General features: G+C 48.0%; 1 protein-coding gene across 8 annotated transcripts; it reads right to left on the reverse strand.

The window, feature by feature from the left end:
- Positions 1-1,417: 1,417 nt before the first annotated feature.
- EPHX3 (epoxide hydrolase 3) lies at positions 1,418-13,696 on the reverse strand. Of its 8 annotated transcripts, none has more exons than XM_053294395.1 (8): positions 13,559-13,696; positions 11,341-11,602; positions 11,057-11,142; positions 9,783-9,958; positions 8,372-8,500; positions 7,779-7,882; positions 5,507-5,655; positions 1,418-3,193 (listed from the first exon to the last, which is right to left on the reverse strand). In XM_053294395.1, exons 2-8 carry the CDS (start codon positions 11,581-11,583, stop codon positions 2,974-2,976), a joined length of 1,107 nt encoding a protein of 368 aa, XP_053150370.1. In that variant the 5' UTR covers positions 11,584-11,602; positions 13,559-13,696; the 3' UTR covers positions 1,418-2,973. The 8 variants fall into 8 exon arrangements, 6 of the variants coding, with proteins under 6 accessions (XP_053150370.1, XP_053150368.1, XP_053150371.1 ...); XM_053294393.1 differs by lacking the exon at positions 13,559-13,696 and adding an exon at positions 12,817-13,150; XM_053294396.1 differs by lacking the exon at positions 13,559-13,696 and adding an exon at positions 12,304-12,726.
- Between the last annotated feature and the right edge of the window lie 1,037 nt (positions 13,697-14,733).

Consider the following 14,733-nt stretch of genomic DNA (forward strand, 5'->3'; position numbering starts at 1 on the left):
TTCTGTGTATAAAATAATGAATAAAATATTCAGCAATCAGGACTGTCACTTGAATAGGACCACGCCCAATGGCAAACAGATGGCTGGCCAACATTGGAAACTTGGACAGTGCCAACTGCTTGCAGGGGTGGGGAGATGAATCCAAGCCTCTTCCTCCCACCTAAATTGTGCCTTCGAGTCAGTGTCAACTGCTGGTGATCACAGAGCCATGTGGTTTGCTTTGGTAGAATACAGGAGGGGTTTGCCATTGCCATCTCCCATGCTGTATGAGATGATGCCTTTCAGCATCTTCCTATATCACTGCTACCCGTTATAGATGTTTCCCATGGTCTGGGAAACATACCAGCGGGGATTCGAACCAGCAACCTCTTGCTCCCTAGGCAAGTTACTTCCCCACTGCACCATTAGGTGGCTTCCTCCCACCTAACTTCCCTTTAATTGTCCCTCAGCACATTCCAGGCCCTCCCTGCTAGCAATGAGTGGGGCCATTATAAGAAATTATTCTCCAGTTGCATTGTGAATGCATTGCAATTTTATTTTAATTTATTTACTTAAAATATTTATATACCCCACCCCTCCAGCACACTACTGCTTGGGGCAGCATTGTGATGCATCTGAGGCCACTGCAAGGAACCTTTTCTCTTAGCACTCTCAAAGGATAAGGCATCAGCCAAGGCCACACCATCAAATCGCTTCCAGAGTCAGAATGCACATGAAGATGTTATGTGGTCCCAATACATATGAAGCAGTAGTGATCTAACTTTATGAGTGGTGGGGTGAATTACCCCAAACCTGCATTCCAACCAAAAGGGAGGCATGCCAAATTTCCAGGTCATTTGCAAGTACTGAAGATGTTGGAGGGACTCGCATCTACAAGGACAGACTTCTAGCAGATTCCCTTTCAAACCAGCTTGAGGGACAATAAGCTGCAGATTAGTTTCCAATTCCTGGAGATGGTATGCCACCAAAGGAGAAAATGTCACAGCTTGCCCCAGTTTCTGAATGAAGGTTCAGAGTGAGTGTTTCCCAGAGGCCCTGGCTTTCTGGGTCTTTCTCCTCCAAACTCCCTTTAGCCCTTACAGGGTCAAACAAGAGCAGGCAGGCAGACATTTAAGGCATACAAGAAGATGTATTTTTGTTTGTTTAAGCAAAGGTAGACATGGTAGCCAGTACATTAAAGATGCATCAAGGAAGACTATGGTTTGTGTCAAAGAATGGAGGGCTTGAGGCATTGTGCCCCATGCATATGTGGGCCGTGGTTCTGTCTTTTGCAGGCAGGAGTCTCTCCCAGCCCTACCTGAAGATGCCAAGGATTGAACCTGGGACCTTCTGCATGTAAAGCAGATGCTCTATTACTGAGATAACCACCACCACCACCACCACCCCACACACACACAAACACTGCTTTAGAAATAAGTTGGCAGGACATTCTATTTGGTTTAATCCTTATTCAGTATCTTTGCATTTTGTTTGGCTGAGGTATAAGTGTTGCCATATACATGCAAATCTCTCTGAAGGAGGATATTTGCTTAAGGAGGCTACATACTGGATTTTCAAGAAGCATTCAATAATCCTGGTCCTTTTGCACTCTTCTGGTTATACCCCCTTTTCACTTTTGGTAAGGGACACCGCCCTTTGTTTTCCTTTCTCAGCTTTCCAGGCTGCATCAGATAGTTCAGAATATACCTCAGTAGACATGCAGTCGCTGGATCAGGAAATGTGGTGCAACACTTCCCCCTGGTGGGATTTCAAAATCACAACACACAGAAGCAAAAAGTTCAGCCAAGTATCAAAAAGGACAAGACACTTATGTACAGGAAATGCTGTAAATATTACAGAGGTAGAATCAGGGGGAGGGGGGGGGATACATTCTGCTCCAGTGCTTCAAGAGTGGATAAATGCAAATAAAGTATATTCCTTTCAAGTACGGAGGCACACATATTTCACTGCCAAGAAACAGAACTGCAAAAATATGCCTGATGTTAGCAAATGAGGGGGCGGAGGAAGCCAGCAGAGCTGACATACTGCTACTGGTATGTAGGCACCTGCTGTCACAGCAAGAGTTCATAGCACACCATGTCTCAGAGTCCCTGGTCTATACCAGTGGAATTTCCCCCTATTATTTGACCACACTTACTTGTATACTGACAAACTATCTCTGAACTTGGAAGGAAATGTTTGTGTGTGTGTGGGGGGGGGGATATCAGCTTGAAGAGGAGAGGCTGAAGATGGAAGCATCCAGGTTCATTACAGGTCCTCAAGTAAAATAGGTCCAAAGCAATAGATGGCAGTTCTCACACCATGCTTTGTGGGGGGAAACCTGCACTGGTTATCCGTACCCTCTTCCCCCACCCTGTCTGTCCTTGGTAGATAAGAGACTCCACAGTTTCAGCAGTAGAGAACAATAAGGAATTTTCCATTTCACACTGGTGAGTGCTCAAGGGGCTCCAGTCTAGGTTCTTAAGAGCAAAGGTTGAATTCTCATCGGAAACCTTGATTTCAACATCCTTCAAGCCTGGGGCCCTCTCCCTTACAACCCAAGTAGGGAAAAGGAATGCAAGGCAGAAACAGTGAGCACAGATCTTCACTCAAGGCTTGGCTGTGCCCTGGCACAACAGAACAAGAGGAACCTGGAAGAAAAGTCTTGCTCTTCCAGTATAAAAGCCCCACCCCACAGAGGAAGTGAGCCAGAAGACCTCTTCACAACAGCACTCTGGTTTCCTTGGCAGGAAGCCCCATACCAGGAACCCTGAACAAAAGGGTTGCCTTTCTTCCTTCAGTGCAAGAGAGCAGGGCTTATGGAAAAAACCAGTTCATGCAGCATGGGATCCCGGTTCCAGTGTGGCACAGAAAAGTTCCACAGCCCTGAGCAGAGGACCAGCTCTCCAGAGGCAGGCCAGGCTGTTGCTGTTTCCAGTGAACAGAAGATCAGAGATGCTTGTGCACACAGAGCAGTTACTCCGTCGTTCTAGCTTATTCTGTCTTCAGGAGGAAATCCCACATCAGCCGATTGACTGTTTCAGGCTGGTCCTCGGTGACCCAGTGGCCAGCTTCAGGGATGAGCTTCACCTCGAAACTCTTCCGTACATTCTGCTGTGCATGTAGGATAAGCTGCATTTCCAGGAATACATCCAACTCTCCCCAGATCATCAGGGTGGGCATCAGTATATCCTTGCACTTTGGAGGCAGCCAGCTGAAGGGGCAAAAGGACATATACACATCTTTCTATGGGTACTGAACAACCAGCATCACTTTCTCCCCAACCCCAACATCCCACATGGGGTTATTTCCAGAGAGAGGGCTTTTCCACACAAGCTTCCATTGGCTTGTGTAAAGAACTGCATGGGAAGTCACAGATCTAAAAGCTCTTGCGCTAACTCATCCCATTATTTTCTGTCTGCACCAGGGGCAGAGCACTGGGGAGCACTGCAGGCTGGGGCTCCTCCCCTTTCCCTCTCACCAAAATTTAGTTTTTAAAAATGAGGTTATGCTTTGCGTACTTCAGGCTTACCAAATCTCTGCGGCATTTCCCTTACCTCACCCTTCTCCTATGGAGCTTAGAACTGAAGAAGCCGTGTTTAGATGTGGTTTTCAGTGCCTCCTTGTTCTCTTAATAAATCACTTCTTGAAATCATGCTGAATTGTTTTCCTTTCCTCTTGCTCAGTCATCTCAAATGACTTGGCTGCAATCCTATGCATACTTTCCTGGGAGTAAATACCCTGAACTTAGCAAGATTTACTTCTGAATAAACATGCAGCTATGCTGCTGCTCCTCCTTTTAATTCTTTCATGTTACATTGCTGCTCTTGAACTCTTGATTGTGGGGTGCAGGGGGAACAAGTGATACCGCACAAAAACTATTATAGACTGTAACGGTCATGGATTATAATGGGGAACCACTAAAATGCTTATAGCAGGTTTGTTTGTCAGGATGAACATTTCATGCATGGTAGAATTTTATGAAGCCATTATACCATCTAGATAGGTTCAGGGATTTTTGTGCAAGCACACATTAAAGTGTCGAGACTTGACTTTTGGTCATCTAAATCCCTGTGATCCAAGTAATCAGATTGAAACAATGTTTCTAATGCTCCTTTGATGTGATTAAAATGGCTCCTGGTTCTCTGAAACATTGAATAAAGAGAAGCAACAATCATTTGGGGAGAGAGAGAAAAGGACTAAGGAGGATGAGACTGCTTCTTTCCTTAAAAGCTAAAGAGCATGATTGCAAAAAGGAAAAAAACCAACTAATAAAAACTTTAAAGAGGGATAAAAGATTGTAGATATCAATCAACTGGTCTCACTTTTTTTTTAAAGGACTCTGTAAGGTGATAACTGGAAGAAAATGTGCTAATGTGCAAAAGTGAGGTAACCACTACCCTAAAGTTGTGCTATAGTCAGTCTACACCTTTTCCTCCTGGTGCAAAATTGTTCCCTTCCGTGATCAAGTTAGAAAAAATGTAGTAATTAAAAGATGCTGGTGTTTCATGAATTGGCAGGCACACTGCTCAAAGTAAATTGTACCAGTTTACAAAATGTCATCTGAACCTCCTGCAATAGTCACCTGAAAGAATCAGGAGTCATATTCAAATCCTAGAACCCAGCATATCCCAGAAATTACAATCTCTTAGAATCTATTTTAGGAAGGATTTCCTCATTCTCTACTTATATACATGTTTAGGGGACAAAGAGGAGGAAGAAGAAAGAGAATTTTGAACATTCAGTGGTACATTCAGGCAATTCAAGTAAACATCGGAAGCTACCATATACCGAATCAGACCATTGGTCCATCTAGCTCAGTGTTGTCTACAGCAGGGTTTCTCAACATGTGGGTCCCCAGATGTTATCGGACTTCAGCTCCCATAATCCCCAGCCCCAGTAGCCTTTGGTTGGGAATTATGGGAGTTGAAGTCCAATTACATCTGGGAACCCACACGTTGAGAATCCCTGGTCTACAGTACACAGACTGGCAATTGCTTCTCCAAGGTTGCAGGCAGGAATCTCTCTCAGCCCTATCTTGGAGATGCCAGGGAGGGAACTTGAAACCTTCTGCATGCAAGCAGGCAGGCAGGTGCTCTTCCCAGAACGGCCCCAATACCTTAGTGCTCACATGTAGTCTCCCATTCATATGCAACCAGGGCAGACCCCACTTAGCAAAGGGGACAATTCATGCTTGCTACCACAAGACCAGGTCTCCAAACCAGTACATTCAGGGATGGCCCGAATGTAGCACCCCACAATTCTACAACTCCCAAGAGAGAAAGAAAACATAGGAGCATAGGAAGCTGCCGTATACTAAGTCAGACCATTGGTCCATCTAGCTCAGTATTGTCTTCACAGACTGGCAGCGGCTTCTCCAAGGTTGCAGGCAGGAGTCTCTCTCTCAGCCCTAACTTGGAGATGCCAGGGAGGGAACTTGGAACCTTCTGCTCTTCCCAGAGCTCCATCCCGCACAAGAAACACAGATGCCACACATATACAGATTAGGGAATGATTGGGTTCTCACGTGAACATATTTCGGTAGTAATTAATGAGTGGTGTGCAACCCCCAAGCTCCGACAAGCTGTACACGTATGCCTCTAGATCCTCTTCTGTCAAACAGTGTGCTGGATTCTGGATTCCAAACGATTTGCCAGTCAGATATTTCTTTATAAACTGGAAAGACAGACACAGTGCCATATGGAGGGTGACTGGATGTTCATCCCATCCTGCATAACACAGGTTCCCAACCCTAATTCTCCAGATGTGACTGGGGATAATGGGAGTTGTAGTCCAAGAACAATGGCTGAAGGAAAATGCGAGTTATAGTCCAACAGCATTGTAGGACCCCAGGTTAGGAACCCTTTCTGTATAATATGGACTCTTGTGTGTGCTTGCTCCATGCACCCCCTGCCCCCACCTTATGCCAGTAGAATTCATCATCTTGGTATTAACCTGTTCTGTTTGGGACAGGGGGAAAAGGGAAGTTGCATTGCCACTTTTCTTTACTGGCCCTGTTCCTATGCTTTTAGCTGCAGTGCGATGCACACAAATGTAGCCGTTAACACTTTCCCCAGAACTCATTTACATAGGAAGCTGCCATATACTGAGTCAGACCATTGGTCTATCTAGCTCAGTATTGTCTACCCAGACTGGAGGCTTCTCCAAGGTTTCAGGCAGGAATATCTCTCAGCCCTATCTTGGAGATGCCAGGGAGGGAAATTGAAACCTTCTGCTCTTCCCAGAGTGGCTCCATCCCCTGAGGGGAATATCTTGCAGTGCTCACACTTCTAGCCTCCCATTCATATGCAACCAGGGCAGACCCTGCTTAGCTAAGGGGACAAGTCATGCTTGCTACCACAAGACCAGCTCTCCTCTCCTTTCCATGATGGAAAAAAGCTTCATATGCTAAATTGCTGCTAAAAGCAGAGGATCGGGACAGCAGCAACCCTAAGGGAAAGCGCCAGGAGAAATCAGTTCTCAATGGCCCCAAGTAGCATTTCAACACACCAGACTCTGCCTCAGCTTGCCAGGGTTGTACCGTCCTCAGCCCCAAGACATCTTAGCACCATGCTCTCTATTCATACCCTCTACCCATTCTCATCCCGTCTCTACCCATTACACATCCCGGATGTGCAATACCCAACAAAAGAAAATCAAGAAATCTGAGTGCAAGCAGTGGGGTGAAGGAGGATTGGTATGTTTATCAAATCCATTACTAATTTTGCAGCAGTTAATAATGCACATTACTTATCCTATTACAACAGAAATAAGCCAGGAATTCCCAAATGGCAAGTTACAGCATCTTTGTGGATGGATCATTAGATCATTGGTAGTGAGTGAGTCATAAGGTCAGAGAAACATAAGTTGCTAAGCAAGGGGGTGATGTATTGTTGGAGACATATTGGAGATGAAGCTGACTGGTTGATCTAAACCCACAAAAAAGGCTTCTTATTTGGGCCCACACACAAAGTGGTAATGAGTCAACAAGATCCATCCAAACTACTAACACAAATAAAATTTACAAAAGCTAATGTTTAATATGCAGAGAGGAGTTTACGGGTAGAACACATTGCCATCAGAGGCTGCGGGGAGATAAGCAATATTTATTTATTAGTATTAAATAATACTAATAAATAAGGATGAGGATGATGTCTTACATAAAAATATTTGCTACATCTGTGGTTTAGTTTAAGTTTTTAAACTTTTGCATGTTTTTAAACTTTTAATCGCACATTAAAGAAGGTGATTGAAAAAAGCTTATTAGGATTAAAAATAAAGTTATTAAAAAGTCTGTCTATAAGATTTATGTCCAGTTATGTATTTGTCCTAAAATATATGAATAGTTGTCTATTATCTTGCAAAGTTATATGCAGATGTGTTCTGCATATAACTTTGCATATAAAAGAAGGGCATATAAAGAAGGGCAACCTGCATCCTCCCACAGGACTGGGCGTAACATGCTTCTTATTCATTAGGTTTATGGCAGAGCCCCAGGCTCACCCATTCCAAGGGCTCATTGCAAGCCAGATGGCTTTGAGGCAGAGATAATCCTGCATCCAGAGCTGAAAGCAGCCTGGCAGAAAAGCTGGGGGCGGGGTGGGGGTGGGGTGAACCCATGAAACATGGCCGAGACACATAGCTCAGGATTGGGAGAAGAGAATGAACAGTCCCCAAAGCAGACTGAAATACTGAGGCTTTGCAATTCTTGGGGACTGAGCGATCTACATAAGCTTTACAGTCCTAGTGTGAAAAGGCATGAAGTGTCAAGCCCACTCCCCGGCCCAATCACCACTCACATAGAAGTCACCTAAGGTGAAAAGGAAATCTGGCAGCTTTGGGAGCTGGAACAGAAACATGTAGTTGGATCGCAGAATCTGGGTGGGATGTCGTGAAAAATATTCTGCAAGGAAAATCAGTTGTAGCAAATTGACATTGGTTTCCACAAGTTAAATACCTCCAGATCTAGAAAAGCTAATTTTCAAAAAAGAAGAGGAAAGGCTCAGCTAGGTTTGCCATCTGCCCATTTTTACTCTAGCAGTGTGAAAGCTGGATTTTTGAGAGGGCCCCCAGTGCCACCCCATCCACCCTCAAGCAGTAGGCCAATGGCCATGGTTATCTTTTGGGGCAGGGCCCCAGGACAGGGCAGGGGGGAAAAGCTCCTTTCCTCTTCTTCCAGAAAGATAAATACTGTAACACTGATGGTTCAGTCAGACTCTGTAGCCTAGGGCCAATGGTGTGATGGGTGACAATGGTCTGTGCATTATCACGTGTTGAGCAGGAAGGCTCTAGGAGAGCCAGCCTCTTCCCTCCCTTCCCAATCCTACCTAGACTCAGGGGATGCCAAAAGCTGAAGCAACGTATGTGAACCACAAAACAGGAGGAACCTTACCTGATAAGACATATGACTGAACACCATTCATGACAATCAGCTTCTCCACCAGGTTGGGGTAAATGGCAGCAAACTCCCAAGCAATCGCTGCACCCCAGTCATGCCCTACCAGGATGCACTTAGAAAGTGCTGAGGAACAAAAAACAAAATGGAACTGAGTTTGGGCAAGCATCTACCTGTAGGAATGTGCACGCACCTGTTCAGCATTCTATTCTTAGAACGCCGAACAGGTTTGGAACCCCCACATTCAAACCGGTTCAAACACGGGGGTGAGGTGGCTTTAAGGATGGGGGAGGGTGCACTTACCACCCCTCCTGCCATGCTTCCCCCTCCAACACTCTGTGTATAAATAGGTCGGTGGGGCAGCGTACCTCCTTGCCACCCCATTGTTTTCCTGAATGGAAGTGCTGTGTGCCCACGGCCAACGCACAGCACTTCCAGTCAGGAAAACAGGGCAGCAAGGAGGTACGCTGCCGCCCCGCCAAACTATTTATACACAGAGCACTGGAGGGGGAAGCACAGTGAGTGTGTGTTTGTGGGGGTGGGAAAGTGTACCCTGCCCTGTCCTTAAAGCCAACCCCGCCCCACCATCGGCTCGAAGGGAGCCGATTCCATGCACATCCCTATCTCCCTGTGAGATACTAAAAGCCTGGGAGACCCCCTTTCAAACTCTCATACTCACTCATTCCCAGGATGTCCCAATTAGGGATATGCACGGAACCGGTTCAGAAGCCCTTTATGGGCCTCCAAACTGGTTCAAAGGCAGCGGGGGTCTCCCTTTAAGAGCGGGGGATGGTGCACTTACCCCTCCCACCGCTTTCCCCCTGCCGGCGTCTGTGCTTCTCAGTGCCCATTGGGGCGGCAGTGTACCTCCCTGCCGCCCCGTTGCCTTCATCTTCTGGATATGAACGTAAATAACCGACACATCTGTCCACGCCAGTATGGGCGTGTGCAGGCATGTCGGTGACTTCCGGTCATATCCAGAAGACGCGGGCAATGGGGTGGAGGGAGGTATACTGCCACCCCGATGGGCACTGAGAAACACGGACGCCAGCAGGTGGAAAGCGGTGGGAGGGGTAAGTGCACCATCCCCTGCTTTTAAAGGGAGACCCCCACCGCCTTCAAGCCTCCCTGCTGCGGTTCCACACACATCCCTAGTCCCAATAAGTATCTAGACAACACTTTTGAAAGCTTAAGAACATAAGACCACAAGAACAGCCCTGCTGGATGAGGCCCATGGCCCATCTAGTCCAGCATCCTGTTTCGCACAGTGGCCCAACAGATGCCACTGGGAGCCTACAGGCAAGAGCTTAACCAATCCAAGCAGAAGTCGTTCTCCCAGCAAAAGCAGCCACGTCCCACTGTGACAGCAGACGAGACCCTTTCCCCGACACCCCCTTTCCCATCTCACCATTCTTCTCCTTGGAGCCCAACATCTCGATGATGCCGTGAATGTCTCCCAGCAGGGCATCCCGCTGATAGTACTCAGAACCAGCCGGTGCATCAGAAAAGCCATAGCCCCGCAAATCAAGGGCTACCACTTTAAATGCCCGCCTAAACTCCTTCAACTGATGACGCCATGTGAACCTGTAGTGATACATCCAAACCGTGAAGGGATAAATGAATGCACAGAGAAGGAATTGCCTGCCTGCAAATGTCCAGGACAGCACTATTCACCTGCTTTCCCCTCCCTTCCACTGTCAAGAGGAGGGCTTTTTTAAATGTACAACTAGACACAGAACATGAAGTTTAAAATAAAAAGTTGAACTCTTAAAGAACACTTGTCTAGTGCAAAAATTCAAGTCATGCAAAAGTTGAGAGGATGTAAAAAGTGACTGGTGAAATAAAACGAGTAGTCCAGGCTCCTCTAGAACCCAGAACCTGATCAAGCGTACCTATTTCTCCTTCCCCTGCCAAAGATACTTCCTGTAGACTCCCCTGCTACTCCCCACAGAATCTTCACCAATGAATATAAAACTTTCTGCACTCTTGCTGTCAAACAGTTCTGAGGATTTTCTCCCACTCTGCATAGGCTTCTAAATGTCATGGAATGTGATGCTAGGTAACCAAGTATGTGTGACAGACAGGAAAAATGCACAAGTGTGTTGTAGTAGCACATGCTACATGTGTGAATTACACTTGCACACCATTGCACAGTTCTAAATTTTCCTTTTAAAAAGCCCTGATCAAGAGTTTGTCAGAAGTACCTCCTTGAATTTAACTCAATCTCTTTCACATTGGTCTGTGCATTATTTTAGCTGCAAGACTACTGGCCATGTTGCTGCTGCTTCGTATTTAATGTATGCCTAATACTAAATAAAAATGTTACATTGTAATTATGCAGTGATGAATACTAGATGACTCTCACGTCATTCACTGTGGATCACGGGAGCTGAAAATCATGCAGGTATTTGAACATCACCACACACACACTTTGGGCCTTTCTTTATGAAGGTACACCTTCTGCAGAAGGACTCTCTAGAATTAACACCACACACGCGCAAACAGACACACATGTCAACTATCACATTGTATGACAGACCCATAACCACGTGTATCCATCACATTTGGAGTCTTATTTATTTATATACCACCCTTCCAAAATGGCTCAGGGCAGTTTACATTTATCAGTAAACATTTATCAGCTCTACACATTCCAATGCCACACACCAGAGCAGCACTTACCAGTTCTGGGGAAACCCATGCAAGAAAAGCATCAACTGTGCCCCTTCTTGGCCAGCTACAACACAGTGAAGTTGCAGTCCTGTCTTCTTCAGTGCCCAGAGGACAGAGAAACAGAAGTGTTACACACAGGGACCCAAACTGCCCCTCCCAGCCTTTCATCTGCAACACTTACTTCCTCCGCTCACAAACCCAGATGTGGTACACAGATCAACTCTTGGCTCTTACAAGTCCCTCAACACAGTGGTATCTGCAAAGAGCTCCCCCTTAACCCTCAGGGTACTCACCTGGAGCGTCAGGTATCGGTGCTCCCCATAGATCCTGTCGGTGAGACAGCTTGGTGGTTTATCCCGCCTCTTTTTGCAAAACATCTGGTAGGGACACTTCATCACCACCAGGTATAATGTCCACAGAGAGAAGAACAGTGCAGAGAAGAAAGAGAGGATATACACAGCCCACCAGAACACAATGTCGGAGATCTTCAGCACCAAGCGAGTGGGTATCAGTAAGAAGCGATAGAGAGACACCATCTTCTCCTATTGCCCTGGGCTGCAAGGGAAGGAGTCTTCTATTAGGCATGCTGGGCTAGATAATTCAGATTATCCTGAGAACTCCACTGGGCCATCCTCCAATTCAATTGTCTGAAGATACACCACCCTGCATCTGTCCTGGTATCTCTCCAACAAAACAGGATTTCAATTTTCCTATAGTTGTGGGATATAGGGTGTGTAAACATGATGCTGGGCAGAAGGCAAGTTATCCACATATACAAGATAGATTTGTCTAAATCCAAGGTCAGAGAAACCCAAGGTTTGGCATCTACACACAGCAAGAGTCAAACACTTTCTTTTGAGGTCTGCCAGCTCTCAGTTTCTGGGGACAATCAAATATGGAGTGGGGACAAGAATCTTGCAGAAAGGCTCCTGGTCCCATGGCTTAAAAAAAACCAAAAACCCACAAACAAAGAGTAGAAGATCACCCAATAGGGTAGAACGAAGAGTAAATTCAAATGAACTCAAGACGTCTTCTTGCAGTGAGGCTACAGGTGCTTGTGAGACCAGACCCTACCACCACATTCCAGTCTAGGGCCTGCCACAGGTGAAGGGTTAGGCTTTCACAGGTCATACCATTAGCTTTTCAAAGGCCGGGCAAAGGGAATGGGAAAGCCTCCCACGTGTTCGGCCCATCTTTGCAAGGAGCTTCTTTTGCTTTCATTTCCCTGCTCCCTCTGGGGCGCAAGCTTCCCAAACCTTGTCAAGGAAGGTCCCGTGCAGAACCCATCCATCATCCATCCCCAGCATCGGTGCACGCGTGGGTTGGGCGCAGGGCTGCTGCTGGCCTCGCTATCAGAGCTCCTTCCCGTGACCTAAGAACTGGCCGGCTTGTGTGGGGATGGATGCTCGTGCCCTAGCACTGTTGGCTAGTTCAGTTTCTCGGTCTGCTGCTCGGCCTTCCCACTCCCAAGCGCAGCGAGGCCGGCATTAGAAACTGGAACCAGCAGGTGACGATCCACCCTGGACGAAGATGAGGGCGTCTTCTTCCACTAGGAGAACCCCATCCAGCCGAAGCGTTCGGCCACGCCCCACTCCCTTAACTGTGCTCTGCTCACGCGCCTGCCACTAACCTGCGCCGCGCGCCGCCCTCCCTCCTCGCTTTAAAGCAAGCCCGCCCGCCCGCCTTCGCCGTCTCTCCAGCTCCGCCCACCCTACTCCAGTTAGCCACCGGCTACGCAGCACAGAGTTCGGGGGGTGCCACTCACTCACCCTGCCCAGCAGCCAGTCTCCCCAGCTGCCTTGGGCACGGAGTTCCGGCTCCGCCCAGGGAGACAGGCCGCGGTTCTCAGCGGCGCGACCAGAACCTGAGCAGGCCGCCCTTCGCCGCGATGCAACGGGCCGGGCTCCGTAAGCCTGGAGCGCCGCTACCTGCGTCCAGCGGCGTAGCTTCTCGGAGCAGCACGTTCTCGTATGCCCTTGCCTGGGCTGGCGAATGGCCAGTGAGGGCCAGGCAGGCAGCGCGCTGAGCCAGCCTGGAAGGAGGTCCCTCCTGCCTCCTCCACAGCGTTGGCACTGGCAGGCACCAGGAAAAAATACTGGCCGCGCGGGGGGGACGGGGGGAGGGACGGCACAGGAGGGACAAAGGGCGGGGCGGGGCGGGGGCGAGCTGCGGCGTGCCACTTCTTCGATTTCTGAAATTCTAAACGCCGTTTCTCTGAAGGAAGAAGAAGCGCTGGGGATTTCGAAGGCGAGCTCTTCTTCCCCACCCAAGTTGGGTAGCCCAGAGACGCCAGTGAGCAGCCGGTAGAGAGAATTGCTCTCTATATAAACATTGATGCATATTAATAAAGAAAAGCCTTCTGAGCATGTGAAAAGTGCCATTCCTTCAAATAATTACAAGGAGGCGGGAACTGCGGAGGGGCGAGGGAGCTCTTTGTGCTTGCCTCGCTCCCTCTCTCGCGCCCGCCCTCCCTCGTGCAGCCGATGTGCCTCGCACAGCTCTCATACTCACAGGGTGGAAGCGGGGGCAGGCAGGACACGTTTGGGCTTCGCGGGCGTCATTCTGAGAAAGCCTGCCTGCCCTGTGTTGACGCTCGCTTGCTTCACACTTCGAGACCTCGCGTCTGGATGGTTCTAGGAGGGTGTCAGGGTGGCCGCATCCGCATGGAGAGATTGCTGTTAACTTTGATAAAAGCTGCTGCAGTTGGAGGACCGGGAAAGAAGGCAGGTGAGGACGGAGAGCTCCACTGGAGAGTGACCCAAGGCCTGGAAGTTCCCAGCATCTTCTTGGGCAGGTCTCCCATGCCAGTTGTTATTTTTACACTGGCTCTCGGTCACACAATAAGGGAGCCAGCGTGGTGTAGTGGTTAGAGTGCTGGACTAGGACCGGGGAGACCCGAGTTCAAATCTCCATTCAGCCACGAGACTTGCTGGGTGACTCTGGGCCAGTCACTTCTCTCTCAGCCTAACCTACTTCACAGGGTTGTTGTGAGGAGAAACTCAAGTATGTAGTACACCGCTCTGGGCTCCTTGGAGGAAGAGTGGGTTATAAATGTAATAATAATAATAATAATAAGGCTTGAGGATACTGGTTTCAGCTCAGCTCAGTGGTTCTGGGACCTGTGGTTTGGTGTTTCATCTTAAGGACTCGGCAGGGAAATTTAGAAGTACAAAGGGGACATTCCCAGCACATGCTCTGAGTTGTGTGAATGGGACAGATGTGTGAATCTGGAGATGTGGGAGTCGGACAGTTATTATTAAGATGGCTCCAGTCCCAGAACAAAAGGGCCCTTTTGTACCAAATTAGCTGCCTGGACACTTGTGATTGCACTGTATGGTGCTGTTACAAATTCCCAGGAGTTATAGTTTGGATTAAGATTCCTGGTGTGCTTTACTTGGAGCTCTTGCCTCATTAGGCACGTATGGAATTTCAGGCAGTGTTTTATCTTCTCCAAGAACCAGCTCAGATTTTTCAGCATCAGTTTGACCCATGTGGGGGCTTGTTCCTCCTCCTGGTATCAAGCACCTGTCAATGCGCATTCTGCAATGCTCAGCTTTGCTTAGGCCAGAGGCCAACGTTTCAAACGGGAGCAGTCACAAATCCAGAAGGGCAGGAGCATGTCAGCTGACATATCCACTCCCACCCACCAGCCACACACCCCATGGCCACACCCACCTGAATGGCCA

Source organism: Hemicordylus capensis, chromosome 2 (genome assembly GCF_027244095.1).
Source record: "Hemicordylus capensis ecotype Gifberg chromosome 2, rHemCap1.1.pri, whole genome shotgun sequence".
Taxonomy (NCBI): Eukaryota; Metazoa; Chordata; class Lepidosauria; order Squamata; family Cordylidae; genus Hemicordylus; species Hemicordylus capensis.

What these genes read in the sequence shown, in the direction of transcription:
- EPHX3 (XM_053294395.1), bottom strand. Translation starts at nt 11,583, where the DNA reads ATGGTGTCTCTCTATCGCTTCTTACTGATACCCACTCGCTTGGTGCTG. An exon ending in ACCGATACCTGACGCTCCAG is followed by an intron (nt 11,143 to 11,340) that starts GTGAGTACCCTG and finishes TGGGCACTGAAG; the next exon opens with AAGACAGGACTGCAACTTCA. An exon ending in GGGCTCCAAGGAGAAGAATG is followed by an intron (nt 8,501 to 9,782) that starts GTGAGATGGGAA and finishes TTTGTTCCTCAG; the next exon opens with CACTTTCTAAGTGCATCCTG.